At 34.8% G+C, this 14215-nt stretch overlaps 1 protein-coding gene and 1 long non-coding RNA gene across 2 annotated transcripts; both read left to right on the top strand.

Annotated features, from left to right (window-relative positions):
• The first annotated feature begins 385 nt into the window (after window positions 1–385).
• LOC110902309 (putative disease resistance protein RGA4) lies at window positions 386–5930 on the top strand. The gene is made up of 2 exons (XM_022149006.1): window positions 386–4326; window positions 5789–5930. Exons 1-2 carry the CDS (start codon window positions 386–388, stop codon window positions 5928–5930), a joined length of 4083 nt encoding a protein of 1360 aa, XP_022004698.1.
• A 189-nt stretch (window positions 5931–6119) lies between these two features.
• LOC118485532 lies at window positions 6120–6853 on the top strand. The gene is made up of 3 exons (XR_004876545.1): window positions 6120–6212; window positions 6288–6522; window positions 6615–6853. It is a non-coding gene; the product is annotated as an uncharacterized LOC118485532 (long non-coding RNA).
• The last annotated feature ends 7362 nt before the right edge of the window (window positions 6854–14215 follow it).

Genomic DNA, 14215 nt, shown 5'->3' with positions numbered 1-14215 from the left:
ATATATATATATATATATATATATAGTAATGCTTAAATGACCAAAATGCCCCTGTACTAAAGGACAAAATAATCAGTTTTCAACAGTCAAAATAGATGGTTTTTGGATTTTGGACTAAAATGGCAATAAAATGCAAACCACAGGGACCCAGATGTAATAAGTTTGAGATTTGGACTAAAGTGGCAAAACTGGCCAAACCACAGGGACCAAAATGACTGTTTACTCTAAAAAAAAAGTTAAAAGTTTGAGAAAAAAATTGCAGAATTCACTATAAACAACAGTTTCAATAGTTGTTTCTGTGCACTCATCAATTCATTCAGATCCCTATCACACACACACACACACACACACACACAGCTCCCAGTTTAAGCAATCACTATAAACAATGGCTGAAACTCTTGCAAATGAACTCCTCAAAGTTCTTGTTAAGAAGATGACCGATGAAGCCTTCAAGCGTGTTGCTCGTGCTCATGGCATTTACAACGAGCTCAAGGAGTTGAAGAAGACACTCTCCAGAATCCAAGATCTACTTCAAGATGCCTCTCAGAAGGAGGTGACTCATAAATCTGTCAAAGAATGGCTGAATGCTCTCCAACACTTGGCTTACGATATCGACGACGTACTCGACGACGTGGCGACTGAAGCTATGCATCGTGAGCTCACCCTACAGGAGCCTGCAGCATCCACCAGCATGGTAAGAAAGCTCATCCCATCATGCTGTACAAATTTCTCACTAACTCATAGGCTGTCTCCCAAGTTAGATAGTATTAACAGAGAGTTAGAAAAGCTAGAAAAACGAAAAACGGATATAGGTTTGCTTAAGATAGATGAAAAGCCAAGAAATACTAGTAGAAGAAGCGAAACCTCTTTGCCAGAACGCGATGTTGTCGGAAGAGAAGTTGAGAAAGAGCAATTGCTTAAAAAGTTGTTGGGGGATGATGGGTCGTCTCAGGATAACTTTAGCGTCTTACCTATAGTTGGTATGGGTGGGGTTGGAAAAACCACTCTCGCTAGACTTTTGTATAATGATACAAAGGTGCAGCGTCACTTTGAACCCAAGGCATGGGTTTGTGTTTCAGATGATTTTGATATTTTCAAGATAACTGATGCTATCCTTCAAGATGTGACTAAAGAAAACAAGGAATTTAAAGATCTAAATCAGCTTCAAAAAGCTCTCACTGAGCAATTGAAGGACAAACGATTTCTCCTAGTAGTTGATGATGTGTGGAGTGAAAACTATGGGGATTGGGAAAACCTAGTTCGCCCATTTCTATCATGTGCTCCTGGAAGTAGGATAATCATGACAACTCGTAAGAATCGATTGCTCAAACAGATAGGTTTGCATAATGTAGACCGTCTCGAGAGTTTGTCGAATGAAGATGCATTGCGTTTATTTGCAATACATGCATTGGGGGTAGATAACTTCGACTCACACACGACACTTAAACCACAAGGTGAAGGTATTGTGAAAAAGTGTGGTTGTTTGCCTTTGGCTTTAAAGGCAATTGGAAGGCTTTTAAGGATGAAAACAGATAGAGAAGACTGGGATGAGGTGTTGAATAGCGAGATATGGGATGTAGAAATTGGTAATGCCGAAAGTGGTAAAGATGTGGAAAATAGTGATAAGATTGTTCCGGCGCTTAGGATAAGCTACCATGAACTTTCTGCAGATTTGAAGCAGTTGTTTGCATACTGTTCCTTGTTCCCCAAAGACTTTTTGTTTGACAAGGAGGAGTTGGTATCATTGTGGATGGCAGAGGGGTTTTTGAACCCATCCAAGTCACCAGAATGCTTGGGCCATGAATATTTTGAAATTTTATTTTCAAGGTCATTTTTCCAACATGCACCTAATGATGAATCATTGTTTATCATGCATGATCTGATGAATGACTTGGCCACTTTTGTTGCCGGAGAATTTTTTCTAAGGTTTGACAATCATATGAAGACAAACACAGAAGCTTTGGCAAAGTATCGCCATATGTCATTTACTCGCGAGGAGTATGTAGGTTACCAAAAGTTTGAGGCATTTAAAGGAGCCAAAAGCTTGAGAACATTTTTAGCAGTATCTCTCGGTGTGGATAAAGGTTGGGGCTATTGTTACTTATCCTCTAAGATTTTGGATGACTTACTTCCAGAGTTAACATTGTTAAGGGTCCTTTCTCTAAGTCATTTTAAAATAAGTGAGGTACCGGATTCCATTGGTAGTTTGAAGCACTTGCGGTATCTTAATTTATCTAGAACTAATATAAAAGAGTTACCGGAGAATGTTGGCAACCTTTATAATTTACAAACATTGATTGTTTCTTGGTGTTGGTTTTTAACTAAGCTGCCTAAAAGCTTCTTAAATCTTAAAAGGTTACGACATTTTGACATAAGAGGTACTCTGTTGGAGAAGCTGCCATTGGGGATTGGTGAATTGGAAAGCCTTCAAACTCTCACCAAGATCATCATTGAAGGAGATGATGGCTTTGCAATAAATGAGCTCAAGGGATTAACAAATCTCCATGGGGAAGTTTCCATTGAGGGATTGCACAAAGTGCAAAGCGCAAAGCATGCACGGGAGGCGAACTTATCTCTAAAAAAGATTACTGGATTAGAGCTGCAATGGGTTGATGTGTTTGATGGCTCACGAATGGATACACTTGAAGAGGAAGTTCTCAATGAGCTGAAACCTAATAGTGATACGTTGAAAACGCTTTCAGTCGTGTCATACGGGGGAACACAAATTTCAAATTGGGTTGGTGATCGCTCTTTTCATGAGTTGGTTAATGTGTCAATATGTGGTTGTAAAAAATGCACATCTCTACCCCCATTTGGGTTGCTCCCTTCACTTAAGAGGTTGCAGATTCAAGGCATGGATGAGGTTAAAATCATAGGTTTGGAGTTAACCGGAAATGATGTTAACGCCTTCCGTTCACTTGAAGTTCTAACATTGGTAGATATGTCTGGATGGGAGGGGTGGTCAACTATAAATGAGGGTTCAGCAGCAGTGTTTCCATGCCTTAAAGAGCTTTCTATAATCAATTGTCCCCAATTGATTAATGTCTCACTTCAAGCACTTCCTTCACTCAAGGTTCTTGAAATTAACACATGTGGTGATGGTGTGTTGAGAAGTCTGGTTCAGGTAGCTTCTTCAATCACTGAGTTGACAATAAGTTGTGTATCTGGGCTTACATATGAGGTGTGGAGAGGAGTTATGAGGTATCTTAAGGAAGTTGAAGGACTAATTATTGATGGATGTAATGAAATAAAATACTTGTGGGAATCAGAAACAGAGGCAAGTAAGCTTCTTGTGAGATTAAAGGAATTGAGGTTATTGAGATGTTCAGGTTTGGTAAATTTAGAAGAGAAAGAGGAGGATGACAATTTTGGGAGCAGCACCCTGTTATCTCTTAGAGGTTTGTATGTAAGGTATTGTAGTAGCATAAAGCGTTTATGCTGTCCAAATAGCACTGAGAGTTTGGAAATTTGTGGTTGTTCAGTTACAGATGTCTACCTCACAAAAGAAGGAGGGAATATGCTCAAATATCTTGGTATAGTCAATTGTGATAAACTTGAGGGAAAAATCAACAACACAAGCATGCCAATGCTTGAAACCCTATATATTGATGCATGGGAAAATCTAAGATCAATCAGTGAATTGAGCAACTCCACTCACCTCACCAGCCTGGATATAAAGCGATGCCCACATATTGTATCACTTCCAGAGCTTCAGCTATCAAACCTCACCCGTTTGTCAATTCGTAAATGTGAAAGCCTGGAGTCATTACCTGAGCTATCAAACCTCACCTGTTTGGAAATTATTGATTGTGAACGTCTGGTGTCATTACCTGAGCTAAAGAATCTCACCTTGTTAAAAGAGCTGGAAATCAGAAGGTGTCGAGGCATTGATGTTTCCATTCATTGTGTGGATTGGCCTCCCAAATTGTGCTCACTTGAAATAGGGGGGTTGAAGAAGCCCATATCAGAGTGGGGGGATCTGAATTTTCCTCCTTCCCTTGTTGACCTAACGTTATATAATGAACCTGATGTGAGGAATTTTAGTCAGTTGTCCCACCTTTTCCCTTCTTCTCTTACATCTCTGGAAATATCCGAATTTGATAATCTGGAATCACTTTCAACGGGACTCCAACACCTCACATCCCTTCAACATCTCATCATTTGGAGATGCCCAAAGGTGAACAATTTACCAGAGATGCTGTTACCTTCACTTTCGAGTTTGAGTATACTTTCTGGATGCCCAAAATTGAAAGAAAGGTGTGAAGGAAGAGGCTCCCACTACTGGCCCCTCATCTCTCATATCCCACACATCAATATAGACCTAAGGTACTTTTGTCTATTTTTTAATATTTCTTCACTGTTAAATATCTATTTTTTACAACATTTTGATTGAAATCATGTCTTACTCTGATGCTTTCTTTTCTTAATTCAAATTTAGTTCAATTAGACATGCAGTTATTATTTATATCACCTTGACTTTCGGTTTGATAAATTCATGAATCTGTTCAATCAGAGAGGGCTGAATGGATATGTTGTAATCCCATTAAAAACTTGGCCTTTCAATTTCAATCCATCTGATTTTTTAAAACACATAAATCAAGCATCTTTCTCATTATCTTAGATCACAAGTCTCAAGCTAGTGAAATAATCAAATCGAATATTTATATGATACAACTATGTTTTGCAGGAACCTCTAACCATGAAATTGTAAAGAATGAACATTCACAGTTGACCGAGAAAAGTCTCAACCTATGATTGAACATATAATGACTGGATCAGCAAATAATAATCAAACTGTCAATGGCATAAGCGTAAGTTCCTTTCAGTCTACAACATTACACCATGGTTTTGATTATTCGTATTCATGATATAACAGAGGATTAATTAATGATAGGAGGTTGGATTCACTATTCAAACATGCTTTTGGAATTGATTTTGACAGCATGTGTATACAAATAACACATTTTAAGATCCATTTGAGATAACCACATGAGCCCTTGTATTATATATAAATGAGTTAAAATTATCGCATCCACAAAATATGAAGTAAAGTTTGACTCTTAATGTCAAACAAATTATATTGATTTACAAATTGGTTACCATTCTTCATTGAAAATGGATTTATAACAGGGATAGAAATGCAACAGGTTCCACATCATCTTTAATGGAAAAAAAAGTTGTTTTTTTTTTTAACATTCTTGTTATATTTAATTTGAAAAGCAACAGGCTTGGCCACTAATGTCAAAGAGTGTTGTTTGACCCTTGCATTTTTAAATTTGCAGTTAAAGAAAGAAGAAAATCTATCAAGCTTCTTGAGTTTTTTTTTTTAACATTCTTGTTACATTACTGAGATTCAAGACAAGGTTGCAACAGAAATCGAATAAACAACAAAAATGAGAAACCATGTCACAAATGTTGTAGAATTTGCAAACGGTGTGAGTGAAGAAAGCCAAGAAAAGATGCAGAATCTTCATGCAGATTTCAACGGAACTATCATGCAGTTCCAGTGGTATGCAATCTCAGATATTTAGCAATTTCTCTTAACTTACAGGAGAGCCCAAGGCTCATATCGTCACAGGTTGGGCCTACCGAAAGTTCTTTTTGTCTAAAAGTTATAAATTAATTATTATTAATAACTAGCGTCGTAATAGAAAAAGTAATATTTCAATGATACGCCGAATGTTTTTACGAAAACAATTTCAAGAGTTTAATTTTTTTTGTTACACTTTTGGTAACTTTACATCTTATAATACAAATGTGGCAAGCTTCATATGCTGTTGTTTACTAGGATGAAACTTTTAGGTGGAAAAATACCATCAGACGCCAGATTTATATGCATTGCGGATGATGATGTATCTATTGGATATGATGTGAAGAAAGGAGATTACCATACCTTATCAGCCATATGCAATAGGGAGGGTCAAGTTTGATGCATTCGAACCGGAAAGATGGTCTCATCACATTGTTGCTTTCATCCACAAAGCTTCTTTAAGTATACAGCTTTGCAGGTTAGTAAAAATACAATCCATATTGATCATTCCTTTTTTGTTTAGATCATGTAACTGAACCATTGATTTGTAAAATTTTATGTGGTCTTGTTTAACAGTCAACACCTTCAAGTTATGTCATATGACCAAAGCAAAAGTTTTGACATGAATTTGTTTGGCTCAAGAATTTGCGTATGTGCAGATGAAGATCTTTGCTTCTATATAGTTAAGTTATTTCATTTTCAAGTTGAATCAAAACAAAAGTGCAAATGCTTAATCTTCACATTGATGGTGATACAGAGTTGATCCATGATCTAGCATACTCGTATTTGGTGCAATTAGATACACGGAAGTGGATTGGAAAATGCTTCATGCTAAAAAAGGATTAACTTTCAGTACGTTTGAAGTTATATGGGGGATAAGTAATGGACATAAACGTCTCGACGAGCCACACACATGGACAAATGCTATAGGCGGGTTTTCCCAAATCTCGGCAACCAATTTCGTCATCTAGACCTCCAATTTTGAAGCCAAGGTTTTCCCCAATTTTAGCAGTTTCAATTAATTTCGTCTGCTTGTAAAAAACAGCTGGATTTTTTAATTAGATATTTATTTGTTGTTTTTTAGGCTGTCAATTTCAGGGAACCCTTGGAGCGGTTACACATTGCGTCTGATGGCACTTGGCATTCATGGGCTAGGTTACGCACCTCCGATTGGAACTTATAACCAATAAAGAATTAATGGAACTTGTCTCTGATGTCAAGTTACCATTTGGTGAAGTTTAAAAGAACTTACCACTGAAGCAAGTTACCTCTAGTGAAGATTGATGAAGTCTCGCTAATGAAGAAGAGATACCACGTATTAGCCTATCTGTTGACAGGATGTTATACGTAATTGTCACTTGTCAATTCCGTACATCTCAACAAGATAACAAAAACATGAGTCCGCATTGAATTTATTATCAATTGACCCCATAGCTTATCGTGTCAAGCAAGTTGAGTATGAATTCGGTGCTTGAATTATGTGTGCAAACTTCAGAGGAAATTTGCAAAAGCTACCCAACCTAACATATCTAGGAAATCGTCTGTAAAATTTGTGACTAGTTTTACATGATGTATTGAAACATTTGATTTTGATTAATTCCTTGCGCTCAAAAGAATTGTTCTTCTACTCTTGTTTATTGCTATGTTCAATTGATTGACGATGAAACAATGATACTTGACATATTGATTAATTAATATTTCGTTACAATCTAACTAATAATCAATCTAGGTATTAGCTAAGTATTAGCTTGATTGTGATCCACACAAAGTCAATCTCCCAACAACATTGTGTCCTAGAACGATGTAATTCACTTGGTAGTAACCGGAAAGATATCCATTCATGTTGCAATATCTTATAAAGACTCTATAAATAAAGTAGACATGACCTATAAAGTTTACACAAATATTGTCCTAGGTTGTTAATAGATTTATGTAACTAGTGATTGCGATTTAGATGGTAAGAACGCACAACCACTATTAATTACGACATGATTGTTTAATAACCTTAGGGGGCGTTTGGTTCATGAAATGTATTGTAATGGAATCAGAAATGGAATTGGAATTAAAATTTGAATGGAATCTTTTGAAAATTCATGGAATGTTGGTTGGTAAATTTATTAATGGATTTGAATTGTTTAAAAACTTAATGTTGGAAATTTTAGTGAAAATGAGTTTTTCACTAAATATTTTGGACATCAATAATATTTATATATGTGTTGTATAAATAATTATTTATGGTTTGTGTTCAAACTATGTCCAAATAGAGCTAAGATGAATGAGATATCGAAGCTTGAAGTTGTATGTTTGGAACAAACAAAGATGAATAAAATGGATTAGTTTTGTCAACTTGTCCCACATAGGTGGGATGACAAAACTTAAAGTGGTTTATAAGGAGGAGCACTCCTTGTATATTGTTTCCTTAAAGGCAAACACTAGTGGGGACACTAAAGGGTGCGCAACACCCTTACTCGTGCACATATGCGCGAGTGCCGTGGGCTATAGGCCCTATGTAGTGCACTTTGAAATTCGCACACCGCCTTTGTATTTTTGCCCATGAGCGCGTGGTCAGATACATGGCGGGTCCGCTTAGGGCGCACCCTTGGGTGGCGTAGGCGGATGCCATGGCATGGCACATGTCGATGTGGCGTGCGACTCCGCAAGGCTATGTGTCCGTGCGAGTTCTAGTGCGTTGCGTGGTGGCGCACGAGTATGGATGGCGCATGACCAGGTGGCGTCCCGGTATGCGTAGTGACATCTGTGTGGTGCGCGACTCAGTTGAGTCAGTCAACCCGGTCTTCACTAGTTACTAGAATGTCATGAATTAATATGACGGTTTCATTTGACCACATCAATTCCATTTTATTGCACATCAATATTGTTTAATACTAGATTGATGATCTTGTTAATTACAATATTAATGGTACATTTTATTACAAATTAATATTGTTTATTACTAGATTGATGATCTTGTTAAATACAATATTAATGGTTAATAGGTTTCATCTTTTGTAAGTATATATATATGAACGTTGGGTTCATATGGAGGATATACAAAAGAATCTCAATAACTAAAAAGTGTTATAAACGAGTTTCTGTCACATTGAGAGGAGAACTCTCAACCTGAACAACTTCACATTTTCCTACTAAATTAGAACACCATTATACCCGGTGGAATCTTGGGCGTGAGAGCCATCTCCGGCAGTACACATACTGTTCCGGTTGTTGTACCCTGGGAGACAGACCGTCTGAGAGGAGGCGCGGAATCTGTTTTAAGAGAAGCGTGTTGAACACGTGCCTCAACCAAAAACCGTCAACAATTTTGCTTGTCTTGCAGCGAAGTTTCGATCTCGTAGATGCGGTTGAAGTTTTCAAAGACATTGGCTTTGAATCAAGATTGGTACAATTTAGTTGTATTTTTTTTATACGTTTATTTAGTTTTTGTAACCGGTATTGTACTCGTCGAATTTCCCACAAATAACGAGAGTCTCGTTATTATTTATTATATATTTTGTAATATATTTTATTAAAAGGATATTGATTTTCTAATTAGCATATTAGAAAGTAATTTTTTTTTATAAAATTACAAGTTTTAAAACATTTATGTATTCTAACAAGCGTGTTAGAAATAATTATTTTGAATAATAATAAGTTTTAAAACATCTATATGTTCTAACGAGCGTGTTAGGAACAATGTTTTAAAGACGGTTGGATGTTCTAACGAACGTGTTAGAAACAATAGTTTAAAGACGTTTAGATTTTCTAACGGGCATGTTAGAAAAGATTATTATTACAAATAATTGTTAAACGAGCGTGTTTGAAACAATTATTTTGGATAATAAGAAATCTTGATATGTTTTCGTATTTTTTTATTTCTAATGAGCGTATTAGAAATAGTTTTTATAAACTTCAAAACAAAAATCGTAATAAGTTATTTCTAATGAGCGTGTTAGAAATGATTTAACGGCTTTGGCAATTTTTAATATTTCTAACGAGCGGGTTAGAAAACGTTTATTTTATATATGCCAAACACGGCTTATGGCAATAAATAATCGTTTAATTTTCTAATGAGCGTATTAGAATTAGTTTATCTTATAACCAACTATTTTAACGATTTGCAATCGTTAATTTCTAACGAGCGGGTTAGAACCGGGTTAACTATGATAAACTATTTAACATGATTTGTATCCGGTTTATATATTTTCTAACGAGCGTGTTAGAAAAGGTTTGTGTTTATTTCTAACGAGCGTGTTAGAAAACGTTCATTTAAATAAACCAAAATTGGCTTATGAGATATTCGTTTTATTTCTAACGAGCGCGTTAGTAACGGTTTACTTTATAAAAAACCGAATATTTTGAATGTTTGATAAACATTTAAATTCTAATTAGCACATTAGAATTGGTTATCATACAAACCACTCAATTTAACGATCGGTAATCGATATTATCTAACAGCGGTTAGAAATGGTTTAAATATGATAAACCAACTATTAAAACGACGTGTATTCGGTTTAGTTTTCAAACGAGCGAGTTTGAAATTGTTTTATTTAATAAACTATTATAAGGTTTATTGTTTTGATTTTTAATCAAAACATAAATATATAGTTTATTTTTAAAACACTTGTAAAACGAGAAATGTTTTAAAACACTATAAATAAAGTAGACATGACCTATAAAGTTTACACAAATATTGTCCTAGGTTGTTAATAGATTTATGTAACTAGTGATTGCGATTTAGATGGTAAGAACGCACAACCACTATTAATTACGACATGATTGTTTAATAACCTTAGGGGGCGTTTGGTTCATGAAATGTATTGTAATGGAATCAGAAATGGAATTGGAATTAAAATTTGAATGGAATCTTTTGAAAATTCATGGAATGTTGGTTGGTAAATTTATTAATGGATTTGAATTGTTTAAAAACTTAATGTTGGAAATTTTAGTGAAAATGAGTTTTTCACTAAATATTTTGGACATCAATAATATTTATATATGTGTTGTATAAATAATTATTTATGGTTTGTGTTCAAACTATGTCCAAATAGAGCTAAGATGAATGAGATATCGAAGCTTGAAGTTGTATGTTTGGAACAAACAAAGATGAATAAAATGGATTAGTTTTGTCAACTTGTCCCACATAGGTGGGATGACAAAACTTAAAGTGGTTTATAAGGAGGAGCACTCCTTGTATATTGTTTCCTTAAAGGCAAACACTAGTGGGGACACTAAAGGGTGCGCAACACCCTTACTCGTGCACATATGCGCGAGTGCCGTGGGCTATAGGCCCTATGTAGTGCACTTTGAAATTCGCACACCGCCTTTGTATTTTTGCCCATGAGCGCGTGGTCAGATACATGGCGGGTCCGCTTAGGGCGCACCCTTGGGTGGCGTAGGCGGATGCCATGGCATGGCACATGTCGATGTGGCGTGCGACTCCGCAAGGCTATGTGTCCGTGCGAGTTCTAGTGCGTTGCGTGGTGGCGCACGAGTATGGATGGCGCATGACCAGGTGGCGTCCCGGTATGCGTAGTGACATCCGTGTGGTGCGCGACTCAGTTGAGTCAGTCAACCCGGTCTTCACTAGTTACTAGAATGTCATGAATTGATATGACGGTTTCATTTGACCACATCAATTCCATTTTATTGCACATCAATATTGTTTAATACTAGATTGATGATCTTGTTAATTACAATATTAATGGTACATTTTATTACAAATTAATATTGTTTATTACTAGATTGATGATCTTGTTAAATACAATATTAATGGTTAATAGGTTTCATCTTTTGTAAGTATATATATATATGAACGTTGGGTTCATATGGAGGATATACAAAAGAATCTCAATAACTAAAAAGTGTTATAAACGAGTTTCTGTCACATTGAGAGGAGAACTCTCAACCTGAACAACTTCACATTTTCCTATTAAATTAGAACACCATTATACCCGGTGGAATCTTGGGCGTGAGAGCCATCTCCGGCAGTACACATACTGTTCCGGTTGTTGTACCCTGGGAGACAGACCGTCTGAGAGGAGGCGCGGAATCTGTTTTAAGAGAAGCGTGTTGAACACGTGCCTCAACCAAAAACCGTCAACAATTTTGCTTGTCTTGCAGCGAAGTTTCGATCTCGTAGATGCGGTTGAAGTTTTCAAAGACATTGGCTTTGAATCAAGATTGGTACAATTTAGTTGTATTTTTTTATACGTTTATTTAGTTTTTGTAACCGGTATTGTACTCGTCGAATTTCCCACAAATAACGAGAGTCTCGTTATTATTTATTATATATTTTGTAATATATTTTATTAAAAGGATATTGATTTTCTAATTAGCATATTAGAAAGTAATTTTTTTTATAAAATTACAAGTTTTAAAACATTTATGTATTCTAACAAGCGTGTTAGAAATAATTATTTTGAATAATAATAAGTTTTAAAACATCTATATGTTCTAACGAGCGTGTTAGGAACAATGTTTTAAAGACGGTTGGATGTTCTAACGAACGTGTTAGAAACAATAGTTTAAAGACGTTTAGATTTTCTAACGGGCATGTTAGAAAAGATTATTATTACAAATAATTGTTAAACGAGCGTGTTTGAAACAATTATTTTGGATAATAAGAAATCTTGATATGTTTTCGTATTTTTTTATTTCTAATGAGCGTATTAGAAATAGTTTTTATAAACTTCAAAACAAAAATCGTAATAAGTTATTTCTAATGAGCGTGTTAGAAATGATTTAACGGCTTTGGCAATTTTTAATATTTCTAACGAGCGGGTTAGAAAACGTTTATTTTATATATGCCAAACACGGCTTATGGCAATAAATAATCGTTTAATTTTCTAATGAGCGTATTAGAATTAGTTTATCTTATAACCAACTATTTTAACGATTTGCAATCGTTAATTTCTAACGAGCGGGTTAGAACCGGGTTAACTATGATAAACTATTTAACATGATTTGTATCCGGTTTATATATTTTCTAACGAGCGTGTTAGAAAAGGTTTGTGTTTATTTCTAACGAGCGTGTTAGAAAACGTTCATTTAAATAAACCAAAATTGGCTTATGAGATATTCGTTTTATTTCTAACGAGCGCGTTAGTAACGGTTTACTTTATAAAAAACCGAATATTTTGAATGTTTGATAAACATTTAAATTCTAATTAGCACATTAGAATTGGTTATCATACAAACCACTCAATTTAACGATCGGTAATCGATATTATCTAACAGCGGTTAGAAATGGTTTAAATATGATAAACCAACTATTAAAACGACGTGTATTCGGTTTAGTTTTCAAACGAGCGAGTTTGAAATTGTTTTATTTAATAAACTATTATAAGGTTTATTGTTTTGATTTTTAATCAAAACATAAATATATAGTTTATTTTTAAAACACTTGTAAAACGAGAAATGTTTTGAACGAATAAAACATGTCTTTGCGAATTATAAGTGATTCAATATACTTCCACGAGAAGTATAACGTCTTGAACCATATAATAGTCTTTGAAAGACTATTTAGTGAAAAACAACTCGATGTTGTTATAGACATAATAAGTTGCTTAACTACTTGCGAGTAGTTAATTGTAAACAACTTTATATTTTTGGACAACTTGTGATTATTCAAGTTTAGAGTTCCAAGATGAGGGAGTACCTCAAAACATGACACCGAACGAAATAATTCCGTTTATTTCAGTCAAAAGTGTTGAAGATAATAACACTTTGGCATTTGATGTTTAGATATCTTTAGTGTATCCGTTTTATTTTTGTCCACTTTTAATTTATTATAAATGGTAGACTATCGTTTGGGTTTATTTAACATAAACAAATGGTTTAATTATAATAAAAGATAAATATTTATTTTGGACTACTAATATTTTGTCAAAAGGATACACATTTTGGTACAAAGTGTAAAAAGTAATTTACACAAACACAACGAGCGGGTTGTGATCATGACTTATGTAATAAGTCACAAATCAAACATCAAATGCATAACGGCGTCATAAGAAACGTGGTGAATGGTTTGAGATGAAATGCACGAAAACAAAATGTGTCATCTAATGTTGAAAGCATCAACATGGAAATGCACATGTGAGTTTTTCATAGAATATATAACATATGAAAGAAATATATGTTATTATTGTAAATGATTTTAATAAATTTAGAAAATTTATTAATGGAAATTTACAATAGTGATGGACTTGTAGATGTTTCTACCACCATCAATGTTGTTTAAACTATGTGGAGGCTTGGTTCTCAATTTGGGAGAGTATCCCAATACATGGTATTAATGAAACAACAATGTAAATGTATATATCACTATAGGCATATGTGAATGCTTTGTTGTTGAGAGTCAATCTAATTGGCAATATCTCAAGACTTAAGTGATTTTATACAAAGTTTTTTCATCAAAGTGACTTGGATTAAGACTTATGTTTAAGTCTTTAGGAAGTTAATGGTGAAGCCTTGAAGATAAAAAGGCAAACGAGTTATGATCCTAATGGATGGAGTTAACTATGGTTTTGAGGTCTTCCTAAAAACCGATGGTTTTGAAATGGTGAAATAAATTTCATTATTGTGTCTAAACTAAGAAACGAATGTTCGAAAGAGATAGTGCGTTATCTCTTAAGGCTGTGAAGATTCAGAATGATGCATCTTCTGTTCACATGCTAGAGTATTGTGGTC

This window comes from Helianthus annuus, chromosome 13 (genome assembly GCF_002127325.2).
Source record: "Helianthus annuus cultivar XRQ/B chromosome 13, HanXRQr2.0-SUNRISE, whole genome shotgun sequence".
NCBI lineage: Eukaryota > Viridiplantae > Streptophyta > Magnoliopsida > Asterales > Asteraceae > Helianthus > Helianthus annuus.
Note: the sequence above shows the minus strand (reverse complement) of the source record. Positions and strands in the feature narration are given on the sequence as shown.

Coding starts and splice junctions, on each gene's coding strand:
- LOC110902309 (XM_022149006.1), top strand. CDS start 386: ATGGCTGAAACTCTTGCAAATGAACTCCTCAAAGTTCTTGTTAAGAAG. Junction 4,327..5,788: donor CACATCAATATAGACCTAAG/GTACTTTTGTCT, acceptor GTTGTTTACTAG/GATGAAACTTTTAGGTGGAA.